This window comes from Scleropages formosus, chromosome 13 (genome assembly GCF_900964775.1).
Source record: "Scleropages formosus chromosome 13, fSclFor1.1, whole genome shotgun sequence".
Taxonomy (NCBI): Eukaryota; Metazoa; Chordata; class Actinopteri; order Osteoglossiformes; family Osteoglossidae; genus Scleropages; species Scleropages formosus.
In genome coordinates, this window is record NC_041818.1 from 13,470,244 (window position 1) to 13,489,434 (window position 19,191).

At 40.8% G+C, this 19,191-nt stretch overlaps 1 protein-coding gene across 1 annotated transcript; it reads right to left on the reverse strand.

Moving 5' to 3' along the window:
* Positions 1–8,191: 8,191 nt before the first annotated feature.
* Positions 8,192–17,941, reverse strand: LOC108925254 (uncharacterized). The gene is made up of 4 exons (XM_029257503.1): positions 17,890–17,941; positions 17,437–17,796; positions 10,320–10,475; positions 8,192–8,616 (listed from the first exon to the last, which is right to left on the reverse strand). The coding sequence occupies exons 1-4, from the start codon at positions 17,939–17,941 to the stop codon at positions 8,192–8,194; spliced, it is 993 nt and encodes a 330-aa protein (XP_029113336.1).
* Positions 17,942–19,191: the final 1,250 nt, after the last annotated feature.

Consider the following 19,191-nt stretch of genomic DNA (forward strand, 5'->3'; position numbering starts at 1 on the left):
ACTCTAACTGACACCAATATTTAGCACATGTAAATTTTAGAATACCTCTTTAAACTCGAAACTCATACACACTGACAATTCACTTACAAAATTCAACCTCCCTCCAAAACTCATCTTCCAGCATTCTTTCAGTGCTGTTAAGGTTTGCTGTCTCTATAGTTTTTACACTGGGGCAGATGTAGCTAGATAAAGATATAGCTCTCAGAAAAAGCTTCCGGAAGGTTTGGCTGCAGGCGTCGGCTTTTAAGTGTGAGTAGGTTGCAGCCGACTGGAAAACCTGTTTTGGGTTTAATGACCAGTACACTTCATGCACTATACACAATAAATATTTAATGTAAAAAAAGATTTAAAAACAAATAAATAGATGTAGCGGGGGGTGCGGTGGCTCAGTGGGCTTGGCCAGGTCCCGCTGTGTGGTGGGTCTGGGTTTTGTGTCCTGCCTGGAGTGCCTCGAAGCAGACTGGCATCTTGTCCGAGGTGTGTCCCCTCCCCCTCCAGCCTTGCGCCCTGTGTTGCCAAGTTAGGCTCCAGCTCGCAGCAACCCTGCTCAAAACAAGCAGTTTCAGACAGCGTGTGTGTATGTGTGTGTGTGTGTAAATAGATGTACTTTGTTGATATGTAAAAGTTTACATAACAGAGTATGTCACAATGATGCAATAAAACAAATCATGGCATAAAAGGACCTAAATGTTCATTTATAAAATATCTGGCACAACCAAAGTCCTCTTAAAAACAGATTAGAAAATTTGAAACAAGTTTTCCTTTGCATAATTATTTACTGTTATAGAAGTACATGTTTAAAGTTTAAAAACCGACATAGTCGAATATGTAACAGAACATTAATATTAAATTTTGAGTTGTAAATAACATTAACATCTTACAGTTTTCTGTATAACAGGCACACTTGAGTATGATTGTTGGCACATATCTGTAAAATACTCATGATGTTTTCAAGGGCAACAGCAACGTTTAATCAGAATCAGAATCAGAATCAGAACGAGCTTTATTGCCAAGTATGTTCACACATACAAAGAATTTGTCTTGGTGACAGGAACTTCCACAGCACAGACAGAATGACAGTGACAAGACAGATGAGAAGATAGAGTATGTGAATAAGGGATAAAAAATATATAAAAATATAAAAAGTACCCAATATACAAAAATAGCCACTAGATACAAATGCAAGGGAGTGTGAGTAAGAGAAATGATGTGATAAATAGTTATAATTATAAATAGCGTTGTGTATTGCACTGGTTTACTCTCTAGGGGAGAGATTTAGGTGTTCATGAGGTAGATGGCCTGAGGAAAGAAATTTTCCTTGTGCCTGGCTGTCCTGGTGCTCAGTGCTTGTAGCGCCGGCCAGATGGCAAGGGTTCGAAGAGGAAGTGGCCTGGATGTGAGGGGTCTAGAATGATTTTGCTAGCCCTTTTACTGACTCTGGACGAGTGCAGTTCTTGGAGAGCTGGGGGGGATGTGCTGATGATTCTTCCAGCAGTCTGAACTATCTGCTGTAGTCTTCTGATGTCTGACTTCGTAGCTGAGCCGAACCAGACGGTTATAGAGGTGCAGAGGACAGACTGGATGACCGAGGAGTAGAATTGCAGCAGTAGCTCCTGTGGCAGGTTGAACTTCCTCAGCTGGCGAAGGAAGTACAACCTCTGCTGGGCCTTCTTCACAATGGAGTCTATGTGCAATAAAACTCATTCAAATCGTCGGCCAGTTGTTGAGTTGACACGGTGCCGGGGGATGGTGTCTTGTAATTGGTGATGTCTTTCAGGCCTTTCCACACCGATGCTGGGTCGTTGGCTGAAAACTCTTTCTTCAGCTTTTCAGAGTAGTTTCTCTTAGCCACTCTGATCTCCTTTGCCAGTGTGTTTTTGGCCTGTTTATACAAGACTCCGTCCCCGTTCTTGTAGGCGTCTTCTTTGGCCTGACGAAGCTGTCTGAGTTTTGCAGCGAACCACGGTTTGTCACTGTTGTGTGTTAAACGAGTCCTGGTAGGGATGCACATATCCTCGCAGAAACTGACATATGATGTTACAGAGTCTGTGAGCTCATCCAGATCGCTAGCAGCAGCCTCAAAAACACTCCAATCGGTGCACTCGAAGCAGGCTTGTAAGTCCTGCTCTGCTTCCCCAGCCCAGTCCATCTTTTAACAGTCCTTATTACAGGTTTAGTTGATTTCAGTTTTTGCCTGTAGGTCGGTATAAGATGAACCAGGCAGTGATCAGAGAGCCCCAAAGCTGCCCGTGGGACAGAGTGATATGCATTCTTTATTGTAGTGTAACAGTGGTCCAGTATATTACTGACTCTGGTAGGGCATGTAACGTGCTGTCTGTATTTTGGCAGTTCACGGGAGAGATTTGCTTTATAAAAGTCCCCGAGAACGATTATAACAGGGTCCGGGTGTTGTTGCTCTGTGTCTGTGATCTGATCATCCAGCTGTTGCAGCGCTGCATTCACGCACGCTTGCGGTGGAATGATGAAGAGCGCTTCTAGGTCGGGACAGCACATCTTCTTCAACGCTGTCACATCTGTACACCACCTTTCTTTCGTTGATGTAGAAGCATGTCCCACCGCCCCGTGATTTCCCCGCTGATTCCGCGTCGCGATCCGCTCTGAACAGCTGGAAGCCCGGCAGATGTAGCGCGCTGTCCGGAATCGCTTCATTCAGCCAGGTTTCCGTGAAGCACAGAGCAGCAGAGTTTAAGAAGTCCTTGTTTCTTTGGGACAGGAGAAAAAGTTCGTCCATTTTGTTGGGTAAGGAGCGGAGGTTCGCCAGATGGATAGGCAGCGCTGTTCTAAAGCCGCGCTTTCGGAGCTTGACTAGCGCGCCGGCTCGCTTTCCACGCTTGCGCGTCTTGGAGCGCTTGAGTAGCGCCGCTGCACCTCCGACGACAATGTCCAGCAAAACGTAAGAATAATCGAAAACCGGTAAAATATTGGGTGGTGTGTACTGCCGAATGTTCGGCAGTTCTTCCCTGGTAAAACTGATTGTAGGAGTATAACTAAAGACAGGGCAAACTAACAAAAACAGTAAAACAACTGCGGAGCTCCACACCGAGGCGGCCGCTTGCGGCGCCATCACCCCGTATTTAATCAGAGAAAGTTAAATCAGAAGGCAACAACAAGGGGAGAAATCATTTACAAACCCTCTTAACAAAAGTAAATGTAAAAATCATTTTATGTTTCCATATGAAATAAAGTTCTTCCATTTTCTTTCATCATACTACAGATAGAAAAAATAAAGCCAAAATATTACATTTAAATATAATGTTGCATATACAGTGGGGGGCGGTGGTGCAGTGGGTTGGACCGGGTCCTGCTCTCCGGTGGGTCTGGGGTTCGAGTCCCGCTTGGGGTGCCTTGCGACGGACTGGCGTCCCGTCCTGGGTGTGTCCCTTCCCCCTCTGGCCTTATGCCCTGTGTTACCGGGTAGGCTCCGGTTCCCCGCGACCCCGTATGGACAAGCGGCTCCGAAAATGTGTGTGTGTGTGTGTGTGTGTTGCATAAACAGTCGCTACCCAGATGATATCATATCTGGTAAATGATGGTACACTTTTACAACCATGCTGTTTTTGAAAATTTTTCACTAAGGTACACTTAGCGAGCACATTCAGAAGGATTTTTCTGTTAAAACTGAAGTCTTTGACTAAACTGCCTAAGCAGACCATTTTATTAAAACACAATCTACATAAGATGTGTCATTAAAGAAAATGTATACTAAAATAACCATATACAGTATTAACATTACATAACTGTTTAAAAGAGTGTCATTGAGTTGATAATGATGCTGTAACATCCCACTTGAACTGCACTGTTGCTGCCGGTGTTTCTAATACATGCCTGAGCAGCCTCTGTGTAACACAGAACAGTGCAGAAATCCACATATTTTTACAAAATTACAGAATTGCCAAATGTCAACTACTATGATTTATTTATTTTGCTGTAAACAGTCAAAATCAAAAACATTACATGTGTTTTTTTCAGCTGTAACTTTGTGGTGAAATAAGCCACCTTCGCTGAGCTGCATTTTAACTGTAAAAATGCTGTGATTTTTTTTTTTTTTTTAACTGTACATGTTACAACACAAATGAGGTCACAGAGGGTTATGAGCCAAGTCAGTTCTGTTTATTTGCTCTGCTGAAGCTGTTCCTTTCACTTTGTGAAGTTGTCATCTGCTCTTCCACTGACCACTGAGCACGAGTGCCATCGTCTGGTAACGTGATTCAAACAGAAACTCAACATTCTCACAGAATATGTACTGATACAGTGGTAGACCCTGAGCAAATTAATTCAAAAACAACACAAGCATATGTCTGTGCTATATGTGTTCAAGAGGCAAAAAACGGAACAAATGGATACCATTTCTGTTCTTCATGTAAATTTGGACTGTCCTGTTCTTACAACCTCGTCATTAGTCACAAATCCCCTTATATTATATCATTAGGACCATAAGGATTTATAAACAATTAACATGTATGAATGCTATGCTGTACAATACAGCTTGTTAGATTTTCTTCTCAAATTTCACAAGTTTGGTGTCCTTCAAAATAATCGCAATAAAGAAAAATATAAATACAGTACAGTATTATAATTATGTTGTCATGCTGCACTATTATTTTCAGGTTTATTTCTAAATTTGATTTTCTAAGCTTTTTCTGGTCTTCATAACCAGAACTCGCACTTTCACTTGCTAGCCACTGTACAAAAGTGACTTAAATGGAAACATTAAGACATATTGGGGCCCTGCACAGCCCCAATACCACATTACCAGACATCAGGACTCAAAAATAATATAGTAAGGTTGATGGGAAGGCTGTTATTAAGTAAGGGTCATCATAATCTTACATATCATTAGTCAAGGACTACCTGTACCACACACCAGGAATCATCACTGTTTAAGCATGTTTTATCAAAATGTATCACTTCTGCCAACAAGCATAATTGTAAAACTTATTGCTCATTTTCCAGTTATTTGAACATTTTTCTTCTAAAACACAATACTTCTTGCCCTAGATTTTAACCGTTTCGTAAATTTTTTTTTTTTTTTTTTTTTAGATTGTTTACCTTCTCCCGTTTGATCTTTTGTGTACAATTATGACATAATGCAGAATGATGCAAAGGCAAGTACAGTATTCCAGTAGTATGCATGCATATACTTTGGAGACATAAGCTACTGAACTCTTTTCTGTTGGTTTTAATAAACATTACTTGATAACAGTATACATTAGGGGACACTAGCTGTAATGTTTGTTTGGTAAAACATATTGTATAATCTAAGATTATATTTGTAAATTGAAAAATAGATTATACATTGTTACTGGTCTTGTAAGAACAAGGGTTCTTTTTAAAGGAAAGATTGACAAAATGAAAAAAAATTGATAGCTAAAATAGAAATTTCAATGCAGAAATATGTAAATAATATATTTACCAAAATGTATCTGTTCTTTTAGTGGGTCACAGTGAAATACAGAATATGGTAATAACAAAGAGTAACATTGGAAGTATAACTGCAAGCACAAGTTAAGAAGAGCAAATAACAGTGTTTTTCAGAAGCAAAAAAAAAGCCATTATCCAAGTCAATTGCCAGAAAAACTATGAGCGCATGAGTTGTCATTCAGATCAAGTATTATTGGACAGAAGACAATTTATCACTAACACTCTACATGTATAAAGAAAACTATGAGTATGCACACACACACAGACTCAACAACTGCTTAGAAACCAGGAGTCCAACCCAGTAACAGACGGCGTAAGGCTGGAGGGGAAGGGAACACACCCAGGACAGGATGCCAGTCGGCCCCAAGGCACCCTCAGCGGGACTCGAGCCACAGGCCCATCACACAGCAGGCCACAGGCAAATCCACTGCACCACCACACCCCCCGCTGTGAGTATAGATAACTACAAAATCCTATTAAGTTATTTTGAATAAGTAAAATAAAACTTACAAGACTTCAAAAGATTTCAATAAAATTTTGAACAGGCTGAATTTGCATTTATTAGATTTCAGCATATTAAGAACCTCCAACCTACACACACACACACACACACACACACACACACACACACACACACACACACACACACACACATTTTCTGAATCGCTTGTCCCAGACGGGGTTGCGGGGAGCCGGAGCCTAATCCGGCAACTCAGGGCGCAAGGCTGGAGGGGGAGGGGACACACCCAGGACGGGACGCCAGTCCGCCGCAAGGCACCCCAAGCAGGACTTGAACCCCAGACCCACTGGAGAGCAGGACCCCATCCAACCCACTGTGCCCCCATCCTCCAACCTATATTTAATTTTAATTTTAACTGGAAAGTCAGTTTTATTTTAAAATAGTTTCCCAAGAAGTAGTCCATGCTATTGTCAGACAACTAGAACTAGGAATAAAGGGAAGGAGAAAAGGAAAGACATATTGAAAGAAAAAGATGTAGAGGGGATGTCAAAACACAAGAACCAAAGGCAGACAACAAAATTTTGTTACTAGCAATAAAGCATCTCAGTGACAATAGGGATTCAGCATTATAACTTGCTTTGAATAAACTTGTCAGCTGAATAAACAAACGCACACACACGCACGCACGCTTTCTGAACTGCTTGTCCCATATGGGGTCGCAGGAAACCAGAGCCTAATCCGGCAACTCAGGGCGCAAGGCTGGAGGGGACACACCCAGGACGGGACGCCAGTCCGCCGCAAGGCACCCCAAGCAGGACTCAAACCCCAGACCCACCAGAGAGCAGGACCCAGGCCAACCCACTGCACCACCGCACCCCCCTGCTCAATAAACAACACCATTAAAGACTATTCACACACACACACACACACACACACACACACACCTTCAGAACCACTCGTCCCATACGGGGTCACGGAGCCTACCCGGCAACACAGGGCGTAAGGCCGGAGGGGGAGGGGACACACCCAGGACGGGACGCCAGTCCGTCGCAAGGCACCCCACGCGGGACTCGAACCCCAGACCCACTAGAAAGCAGGACTGTGGTCCAACCCACTGTGCCACTGCACCCCTAAAGACTATTCAATATTTTAGAAATAAAAATGAATGACACAGGTTAACCTTTCAAAAATATATGGGTTACAGGTGACATGTAGGATTTAAAACTACAAATTAATAAAAGGTAACATAAGCTTACCAAATAATTTGCACGAAAAGAATTCTGCATATAGTACAGTATATGCAGTAGTAGGAGTAGATGTGATAAATTCTACACTAGTTTTTCTGACACAGGGTAAGCATGTTCAGACTCATGGTACAAAATCCAGTGCTGTTATATAAATTAAATAAAAATGTAAAAAAAAAAAATAACTGGACTAATGGAAAAACATCAACTGTGAAATAATTAGCAAATAATTTGAAAAAAATTGTTACAGAAGAGCTCACTGAAATTGAATCACTGATCATCTCACTGTATTTTGAATCAAGAACTGAAAAACACAGAGATTCTATAAAATGTTCAGTTAGACTACAGCACACCAGGGAATTTCTGGAATTATTTGTAGAGGAGGATGAGTGTCAGAAAGACACAGAGAAGTGCTGTAATCCTGACAATTGAGAACCAGACAAGGATCTTCATCTCTGCATCTTTTGGATCTGATGAGTTAACAGAAACAATCATTAATGTTAGCCTTTGTACTTACATATAGTGGCGCCAGTATGTCATACTTAGCCCAATAGCCCAGTTGGTAATATTGTTATGGGCACATTTCACATACGTTCACATTCAGCAGATTGTCATAGTAACTGAAACAAAGACTTGTAATTTTAAATATGATTTTCTGACCAGGGCAGTCCTGCTAATTCCAACCAAAGCTCACAGTTTGCCAACCATTTTTGGCATGTACAGGGCTACTTCAGTGGTTTATACAATGTACCATAAATGTATTATCACACACACACACACATTTTCAGAACCGCTCGTCCCATACGGGGTCACAGGGGAACCGGAGCCTAACCCGGCAACTTAGGGCGTAAGGCTGGAGAGGGAGGGGACACACCCAGGACGGGACGCCAGTCCGTCGCAAGACACCCCAAGCGGGACTCGAACCCCAGACCCACCGGAGAGCAGGACCCGGTCCAACCCACTGCACCACCACGCCCCCCCCCCCCGATGTATTATCATTAAATTAAAAAAAAAAAAAAAACATGAAACTAGAGCTATAGTATTGTTATGTTAGAGGACATGCACCACTTGAATCAAATCTGTATGCAAAATATAATAACTTTGACTTACCTTCAATGTCCAGCTGTGTTCCATTTCCAAACAGAATGTCCCCACATGTGAGCACAGCACAGTAGTAAATCCCAGCATCAGAGCGGCTGAGGTTCCTCTTGGGGAGGCTGTAGACACAGCCGTGTGTAGGAGACCCAGCCTCAGGGCTCTTCTCACACTCATCGCTCCTCTTTCCATGGGTGTAAATGAGTCCCGGAAGGGATTCTCCCGAGCCGTGTCTGAACCAGTAAACACTGTGTTCTCCTGCACAGGTGTCACTGTCTACTGTACACTGCAGAGTCACCGAGTCTCCTGGACGCACTGGGTCTGACACCACCTGCTGCACCACAGTCATGCTGTAGGATCGTTGTTCTTCTGAATCTGAGTAAAATTTTTGCAAATTTAAAAAACTGAATGGAAATTATGAAATGTTTAGTTTAACCCTGAGCTCCATATTTACCCATCATACACATTTTTTTTTCACTATGCACAGTAACATTGAGTTATTGCATGTTCACTTACATTTACATTAATTTATTTAGCAGAGTTTTTTCTCCAAAGTAAATTCCAATGAACTCTATGTAGTGTTACCAATAAAAAAAATTCTTTATTTTAAAATTGATGAATGAAAAAAAAGAGGAAAGATTACATGTTTATCTCCAAAAATTTCCAAGGCAGATGCTTGTAACACAAGGCAAAAATTGTATTGTACTATATTTATCTTGACACTGATTCGTGGGCAGATGCGTTGGCCTCAAAGTCCTTGCGATATGGTTGTATATGAGTCAGTGTTTGTCTGACGGGTTTGTTTTTCTGATAGCTGGCTGGCAACTGTTTTTTTTTTTTTTTTTTTTTTTTTTTTTATTTAGCAAATGCTTTTCTCCAAAGCAACTTCCAATGAACTCTGTGTATTGGTATTAGCCCACACACCTTATTTATCAAGGTGACTTACACTGCTAAATACACTGCTTACAATAGGTCACTCATCCATACATCAGGGAAACACCCAGAGAAAACCCACGCAGACACAGGAAGAGCATGGCTACATGGAACATGGAGAACTTGGCTCCTAGTTGCCCAGATCAAATTTAAAACCCTGATTATGGTCTACAAATGCATCAATAGAACTGCACCCAGCAATATACAAGACTTGATCATACCCTAAAGGGGTGCAGTGGCGCAGTGGGTTGGACCACAGTCCTGCTCTCCGGTGGGTCTGGGGTTCGAGTCCTGCTTGGAGTGCCTGGCGTCTTGTCCTGGGTGTGTCCCCTCCCCCTCTGGCCTTATGCCCTGTGTTACCGGGTAGGCTCTGGTTCCATGCACAACAAAGTAAAGCATGGAAGGTTCTTGGTTCTAACTCTGTTCTGGTGGTATGACCTCACTCAGAACTGCTGAATATTTGTCCACATTTAAAAATGGTCTCAAAACTCACCTATTTCAGACTCAATTCACCAATGATCTCTTAAGATCATGTAAGGTGTAAATGTTCATGCTCTATAACTTTAAGATCATGGCAGGATAAACCTTTTAACAGCTACACTTGTAATGCAACGTAAATGTTTATACGTATCTCAGTTTTTTTATGCAGGTACTCGTGTGATGAACATTGGTTCATATGGTGGAAAGAAACTAACTACACTTAAGAATCACACATCTGCATCAAAGTCTCTATTTCTGCTAATGTAATGCACACATATTTTCTATGAGAGGTACGTCGCTTCGGAGAAAAGCATCTGGTAACTAAATAAATGTAAATATAATTGTAAACATGTAAACTTCACACAGACTGAGTGGGGATCAAGCCCACGTCCTCTTGCACCACCCAGGCTCTGTGAGACATTACCCATTAAATAATGTACTCTTACAATATGATTTTAGTTATAGTGTGATGAGCCAACATTCTGGTAATTACTTTAGTGTAATAATAGTTACAAGTTTTTATATGTACTTTGTAAGTATATCAAACGGCAATGCATATGTACTGTGAGTATTTATCTGAATTATTCAGTCTGTACTCTAAATCCTAAGTAATATGACATCAATCAGCTGTGAGGGATAATAAGAAAAATAAAATGTATAATTACCCTTTATGATGAGGAAAGTTCCAGTTAAAAAAATAATTTCATAATTTATGACTTTCCCACAGTAATATGTTGCAGAATCTGACACATGAATTTCAGAAATTGTCAAATTGTTGCTGTTCTCATCTGAATGTATTTTGAAGCGCCCATGGTTATACTCTTTGTAAAATATAGCATTTGAATATTTATGAGTTGTTGCTATATGATGAGGTTTCTCTCCAACAGTATGCTTAAACCAGACTACATACTCAGTTTCAGACTTTGAGAAAAAACACTGAAAAGTCGCAGTGTCTCCACTCTGAAGAGCCAGCAGTGGAACGGGCTGAAAAGTTTGTGTCATATCTGAAAGGAGCAAAGCAAGCAAGAATTAATTAAAATCAATAAGAAAAGATGGTACATCAGTCTATAAAAAAAGTCATTATTACTTCATAATTTAAAGTTGTCATAATGTAATATAAAATGTCAATTTATATGACAGTGTACTCTAATAGAGCAGTTTAAAGTTTAACTCATCAGAGATTTTAACATGAGAAATTGATGTTTATATTGTAATCCTGTTCACAGGAAGCTACAATGAATCAGTAATCACAACTGACAGTCATACTCACATACTATGTGGAAAATTAGGAGAAACACACAGAATTTGACCATCTTCAACAACTCTTGCTTCCTGGAGGCAAGTTATTTCTACTGCTTATACGAGACCAATGGTCATGAACAGTGTAATGGCAATTTTATTGTGAAGAATCAGGGTTAATTGTGCTGCATTATCTGATTGGATGAACCAGAAAAATGTGACACTTTCCTGTCTGTAGTTTCCATTTATCAGCACATTTGTGACACTTGTAGGTCACAACTTTTTTTTTCCAGCATACATTCTCAACTACGTTTCAGATTTTTTTTTTTTTTTTGCCCAAAGAATCACTTTTACTTGATGTATTTCATAAACTAATAGTTATATACTTAAATATTTTTAATCAAAGATGCACCTTTTTAGGCCTAGGACTCTATCTGTTAATTTAAGCACTTAATATTATAATCTGTTACAAATTTATGTTATGCAGTTTTTCAGTGTCGTGCTCCAAGGGGTTAAGTTTCTCTCTCTCTTCCTCTCTCTTTGTGTGTGTGTAATAAATTAATAACTACAAAATTTATACACAATGGTGCAAAACAGAGAGTGTAAATACAAATACAAGTATACAGACTAAGACCTTAGAGTGCCAGACCACAACTGTTTGGGTACTTAGTTTTCATTCAGCGCTCTGATACAGCTGCTTTGCATAAATTTCACATGATGTCTCGGTAGATTCAGTAGGACAAAATGTCACCACATAGGATACAATGCGACACAGACCGCATGAATATAAATTTGTACAAATTTATGATAAGTGGTATTAGTATTTGCAGTACAGATAAATGAAGAACATGATCATGGGAAACCAAATAATAGCGGTGACTGCTTGTTTTTGTATATACATTATTTTTCTCTGCACGCTGCTACTGCTGGTGGGCAGTATCTTCATTTGTTGGCAACTTTCTTGCCCACAAACCTCTTGTGTGGTGTGTCCACGTGAGACACTGTCTGGCAAATGAGGTCATGTATGTTTTTTCAACAGCCTGCTGATAACAATAAAAAAGGCTGCTTTTGGGACACAAAAAAATGCAAAGTAGTAAGATTGTTCCATTAAGAAAAATCTAATCATTCAACTGGGCACAACTTGAATAACGTATTATCAGCAGTCCCTGCCGTATTTCATAAGACACCCAAGGCAAGATCTTAGAAAGAGTGCCCTCCAGCCAGAGTCATCATGAGCAGCAGAGGAGAAAGAGAACAGCTGGGGTGGAACTCCCACCAATTTGAAGAGGGGACACCTTCTAGTTTAGGGTTTGGTGAGGGAGGGACATGGGGATGAGGTAGTGGTTCGGACTAGGCCTCTGCTGGGTCTCTGCTTGGCGTCTGGCCAAAGCAAGGCAAAGAAACAGTGGTTAGACATTGTATCCACCCACCTGGTCAGGAGAGCTAGGACCTCCTAGAAGGTCCCTTTTGGTTTCCACTTCTTTCCTCTCCAAGGCTGACCTGAGTTCCAAATACACAGGTTTTTGGGTTCTATGTCAGGCGATCTACTGGTGCCACCTGGAAGGTCCTCTCTGGTCACCAGCTCCTAGGTCCCCTTTTTTTGTTAACTTTTCTCCCTGTTGTGTCCTCAGTCAACTGTGCTCTGTCACTTGCTGTGTTCCAGCTGCAGTAGAATTTCACTTACATACCCTAAATGAGAACAGTAGAGGCCAGAGAGAAAAACATCTGGAAAATAGAGAACCAAATGTGGAATGAGGTATATTTGGGAGTATATTGTTAGACAGAGTCAATAAGAAAACAAGAAGCTATAAAAACCTTCACTTATTCATTTTCAACCCTTGGTGGTAAGCATTATTTCAATCCTTTAAAATCAAAATTAAACCAATTATCTCTTTAAAAAACAAATAAATAAATAAGAAAAAAAATCTGAAGAAACTAAACTTTACCTGCAGTGTTTTCTTTGAAGACTTCCTAACCAGTTTTTGGAAAAACTTTTATAATGTTGTTGAGTTCTCTTCCCTGAAGCAATGACCCTCCACCTTCTAAGAACTATGATACTTGCAGTGAGGGCTTTACTCTGTTCCTCACATGCAAGTGCCCCCTAGAAGACTTCTGAGTCAATAATACCTACGGGGTGATTCTCTTCTATCATTTTATATTTGTGAATTTCTTCTACCTCCTACTTTTTAGTTGCCACCTAAACAATATGATTGTGTGTCAACTGTTTCATCTGAGGCTATCCACATTTCAGTCAAGTATTTTCAATTTCTCATGTCTTGGAATTCTTTGTAGTATTGGAACACACACACACATTTTCTGAACCACTTGTCCCATACAGGGTCGCAGGGAACCAGAGCCTACCCAGCAACACAGGGCGTAAGGCCAGAGGGGGAGGGGACACACCCAGGACGGGACGCCAGTCCATCACAAGACACCCCAAGCAGGACTCGAACCCCAGACCCACCAGAGAGCAGGACCCGGTCCAACCCACTGCACCACCACGCCCCCAGCATTGGAACAAGTTAATTGTTTTCTTTTTCAGTATCTGCTTGATTTTCTTTACAGCCTTTGTTTTCTCTTATCATTTTGCTACCTTTTCCATCATTCCACTTTCCACTTGCCTTATGGTATGAGAGCTTCTCAGTGAACTAACTGAAAGCATTGGTGAGATCTCATCTTATGTCTCAGAATCCTGCCTCACAACATCTAACTAATCCGCCTTTTTAAGTTTAATATTTAAATCTTCTCCTTAATGAACAAATGTGATGAGAAGAGTCTGAAGAAAAGTTTCCAAGGACTCCTGGTCCATAAACTGACACACAGAAGTAACATTTGGTGGTAGAACATTATTTTTAAATGTGTCGAAATTCCACAGCTGGGTCATTCCTGTTATTTATGAGTAATTTGCTGTGATTAAGTTGCTTCTTTAACTTGTCAGCTTTTTCACCAAGCATGAGTGCCATCGTCTGGTAACAAGTGATTCAAACTGAAACTTGAACATACCTCTACCCCCATCTATTATGTACCGACATAGCGGTAGACCTCGAGTGAATTAATCTACAAATAGCATGTAAACATGCTTATACCTTGTTGTTGAAGAATAGGCAAAAAGGACATGATGTAGACCACTGCTGATGTTGTCTTTGTTTTTGTACACAGTTCCTTGTATAAATATTAAGTATTTAAACATTTGATACTTTATTCCACAAGACACTTGCATAAAGCCTTATCTTCAAAAAATAAGTGAATATTGTGTTTAAAATATAGGGGGTGCGGTGGCGCAGTGGGTTGAACCACGGTCCTGCTTTCCGGTGGGTTGGGGGTTCGAGTCCCGCTTGGGGTGCCTTGCGATGGACTGGCGTCCCATCCTGGGTGTGTCCCCTCCGGCCTTACGCCCTGTGTTGCCGGGTAGGCTCTGGTTCCCCGCGACCCCGTATGGGACAAGCGGTTCTGAAAGTGTGTGTGTGTTTAAAATAGGCAGTATGGTTGCACAGTATATGGTGTAGCTTCCTCACAGTGCCTGTGCTGTTCAGGCAGAAGTTTAAAAGTGACTCATTTTGCATGGAGCTTGTATGTTCTCCCAGTGTCGGTTTCCTTCCATAGCCCAAAGACAAGCAGTTCAGGAAAATCAGTGACATTTATGTGTGTTTGTGTGCATGGTTACATTGTAATAGATTGACTCCCATCCAGCATGTACCCCCCAACTGTATTTACCTTGTGCCAGGTATTATAACAGGCCTTACTTTCATAACGAAAATGAAATGAAAAAGAGATGCCAAATATTTGATAACTAAACAAAAAAATTTACCACCAAGTAATTCACACTTCTAGGTTTTAGTATGTAATGTCTATGATGTGGACTACTTTTTTATGGAGTAGACTGCTGGCTATCTGAAATCTTTCTTGTAAGCTCATAAATTATGAGAAATTTTGTCTCCTATAGTGGAGAGGGTGTTGACTGCTAAGTGAACAAGTACATTTATTCAGATCATTGCAGAAAATGCTAACTCTGGTTGGAAGCCATGTCGAATTGCAGAACCCAGGCACCGTGAGACACCGTGTCTGTTTCTTCAGTGAGTGCAAATTCACCTATATTATTTTGATTTGTTTTGTCTTTAGAAGGGTGCAGTGGCACAGGGGGTTTGACCAGGGCCTGCTTTCTAGTGGGTCTGGGGGTCAAGTCCTGCACTTGGGGCATCCTGTCCTGGGTGTTTCCTCTCCTTCTCCAGCCTTGTGCCCTGTGTTGCCAGGTTAGGCTTAGTCTCCCTCTGACCCTGCAGGGGGCAAGCACTTTCAGACAGTGTGTTTGTCTTTAGTAGGGTGCAGTGGTGTGCCAGGTTTGGCTGGGGCCTGCTGTGTGATGGGTCTGGGGTTTGAGCTCTGGTTGGAGTGTCTTGTGACATGGCATCCTGTCCTAGGTGTGCCCCCTTCAACTTTGTGCCCTGTGTTGCTGGGCAAGGCTCAGGCTTGCTGGGACCCTGCTTGGAACAAGTGGTTGTTGACAATGGGTGGAAGGGATGGATCCTTTGTCTTTATTGTTCTATTTTTTTTCTTAGTATTTCAGGGGTTTTTTGCATTCAAGGTTGAATGAATACAAAAACACTGTAAACATAAACAAACAATACTATGTGTATGTATGTTGTATTGGTGAACATTTAAGTATATGGTATAGAATAAACTGGAAAGAGCTGAATGAGCTCATGGGGGGTGCGGTGGCGCAGTGGGTTGGACCACGGTCCTCCTCTCCAGTGGGTCTGGGGTTCGAGTCCTGCTTGGGGTGCCTTGTGACGGACTGGCGTCCCGTCCTGGGTATGTCCCCTCTGGCCTTATGCCCTGTGTTGCCAGTTAGGCTCTGGTTCCCTGTGACCCCGTACGGGACAAGCGGTTCAGAAAGTGTGTGTGAATGAGCTCAAGTAGATAGCTATACAGTGGAAAATTCATGTTTTGGCTTATTTATTTGTTGGTTGGGGGGTGCAGTGGCGCAGTGGGTTGGACCACAGTCCTGCTTTCCGGTGGGTCTGGGGTTCGAGTCCCGCTTGGGGTGCCTTGTGGCGGACTGGCGTCCCGTCCTGGGTGTGTCCCCTCCCCCTCCGGCCTTACGCCCTGAGTTACCGGGTTAGGCTCCGGTTCCCCGTGACCCTGTATGGGACAAGCGGTTCTGAAAATGTGTGTGTGTGTGTGTGTGTGTGTGTGTGTGTTTGTTGGTTTGTTATAGCATTTGTTTATTAAATGTTACTAAGAAATTAATAAAGGGAAACTGCCATGTTATTATAACTAATATACTTATTGTGACCATTTTAATGGGATTTAGTGATATTTTGTAATATGCTCTCTGTGATATACTTCACTTTGCAGAAAAAGCATCTACTAAATTAATTCATCTAAATGTAAATTTTAGCATAAATATGACTCCCTTTTGGAGCATTCAGGAATGCAAAAACGTCCACTATTAATGCTAATCATAAGTTTGTCTTTCAGTTATGACAGTTTGACATGCAATAAATCTCACTTGTGATAAATGCTTTCATTAAAATGTTACACATAGATCAATTTTATTAATATACATCATGTTACATAACCTACACAGCTCCAAATCAAACTATAAAATAAACAATAACATTTACAATAAATCAATACAATGATCAATGAACTGTCATAATGATAAGAAGACTAATTTAAAAAAAATGGCATAATGGTTCACTAAATGATAAAGCATACTAATAATCTAACTGTATTACACTGGGAAAAACATAAAATAATGCAGAGATTCCATAAAATTGTACAGGTGTAAAAATAACCACTGATCAGGTGGCCAGTGTGATAGTTACATTTATAATAATGAAACATATTTTTTGAAAAATTACAGCAGGTACCAGCAGTAAACTGTAAATTGATTCCATTACTGCCTGGTCTTTTGGAAAAATGCTCATTTTATAGACTGATGTGGACTAGATAAGCAATCCAAGGAGCGCCGGAAAGAATTTATAGAGAAGAATGAGTGTCAGAAAGACACAGAGAAGTGCTGTAATCCTGATAATGGAGAACCAGACAAGGATCTTCATCTCTGCATCTTTTGGATCTGATTAGTTACAGAAACAATCATTAATGTTACCTTGTGTACTTACATATAGTGGTACCAGTATGTCATAGTTAGCTCAGTAATTGGTACTTTGCCCACTGTTTGGCCAGTAGTAAAGAACAATGGCTTCTCTTGCAGCACAAATTTCTCTGACATATTCAAACAAAAAAATGGGTTTAATTAAACATTACGTAAATTGTCATTGTAAGAAAAACAAGATATAGGCTATGGCTTATTGACCTGCACAGTCAGACTAACAAAAATCAAAGGTTACTGTGTGCCAGCCATTTTTATCACTTACTTTTAGCAATGCTACTTCAGTAGCTTATAAAAAGTACCGTAAATGTAATTTAATTAGAGAAAAAATAACTGTTGTGAAATAAAATCAGATTATGAATAGAGTTTCTTGGACTGCTTGAATCAAGTCTGTATGCAAGATATAATAACTTTTAACTTTGACTTACCTTCAATGTCCAGCTGTGTCCCATTTCCAAACAGAATGTCCCCACATATGACCACAGCACAGTAGTAAATCCCAGCATCAGAGCGGCTGAGGTTCCTCTTGGGGAGGCTGTAGACACAGCCGTGTGTAGGAGACCCAGCCTCAGGGCTCTTCTCACACTCATCACTCCTGTTTCCATGGGTGTAAATGAGTCCCGGAAGGGATTCTCCCGAGCCGTGTCTGAACCAGTAGACACTGTGTTCTCCTGCACAGGTCTCACTGTCTACTGTACACTGCAGAGTCACCGAGTCTCCTGGATGCACTGGGTCTGATACAAGCTGCTGCACCACAGTCCTGCTGTTGGACTGTAGTTCTTCTGAACCTGAATAGCAATTGAGGTTTTAGTAGCACATTTTGCACAATGTAGAAATACATTACATAATTTGTAGAGTTCTGGAAAATATGCAACATTTACCCTTCACTGTCAGAAATACTCCAGTCACAAAAGCAGCTGCGTAACTCCTCATGTTTGCACAGTAATAGAACGCAGAATCAGACTCTTCTGCTTGTAAGATTGTTAAAAAATGTTTAGCTCCATCTCTTTTTACTTCAAAATGCAGACTATTAAACTTGCTTTCAAAACGTGCATCTGTAAAATATTCATGTGAGGTTACTATTAGACAAGGCTTATCTCCAACAGTTTGTTTGTACCAAGAAATGTACCCTGTTTCCTCCATCGACATGTCACATTCTAAAGTCACATTGTCCCCGAGCTGAACTGATTTTATGGGAATTGGTTGAACAATATCATTACTGAAGGTCATATCTGAAAGAGATTTAAAAAAAAAAAAAAAACAGAACAAAAATTATGGAAATCAATGACCCTTGAAATTTGTAAACCATTTTGTAAATATTTCCTATTACAAAATATTTAAGACATGTGTTACTACTGTTACAGAAAATTCTTTACATTTATCTAGACATAACAAAATGAAAGTAACTCTTCACGGCTGTATAAGGTTGAGTTAATTTGTAGTTGCACTTACACATGTTACTCATGAGAGCCAAAGCAACATGCAGTATGATCATCTTCTTGAGTAGCTTGTGCTTTTGCAAGAAATATTGTTTTCTGTGCAAGTGTGTGTCAAGTGTGAAAGTGACTTGTTAACCTAAAATAAAGTAGGAGGGACAGTGAAATGATTGGCTGAATGAACACGATGAAGATGATACTTTCCACTCAGTATTTTCCAGCCAGTGACTTATGACTGCTGTTTTGTTCTCATGAATCTCACCATGTCCTTTAATAAACTTTCAAGCATGCACACACTGGCTAAAACCACTTGTCCCGAGCAGGGTCGCAGCAAGCCAGCACCTAACCTGGCAACCAAGTGTGCAAGGCTAGAGGGGGAGAGAACACCCCCAGGACAAGATGCCAGCCCGTCACAAGGTAAACCAAGCAGGACTTGAACCCCACACCTGGCAAAGAGTACGACCCAGCCAAGTCCGCTGCGCCACTCAACTTTCATGAAAGCTAAAGTTATTTCCAGTGACTTGGAAATGTTTACTTTGTGTGAGTGATCATGATGTGTTCACATCTGCTGACCATCAAAACTTAGAGAAAGACCTTGTAAACAGCAAAAATTTACATTGTCCTAATTATCACATCTCAGGAGTGACTTGTTGAGCAATGACTTTAGTCCATGTCATACAGGAAACAAAACACAGATAAACCAGAAATGAAATTTCAAATATTTATACATCGATAACTTTATTAATG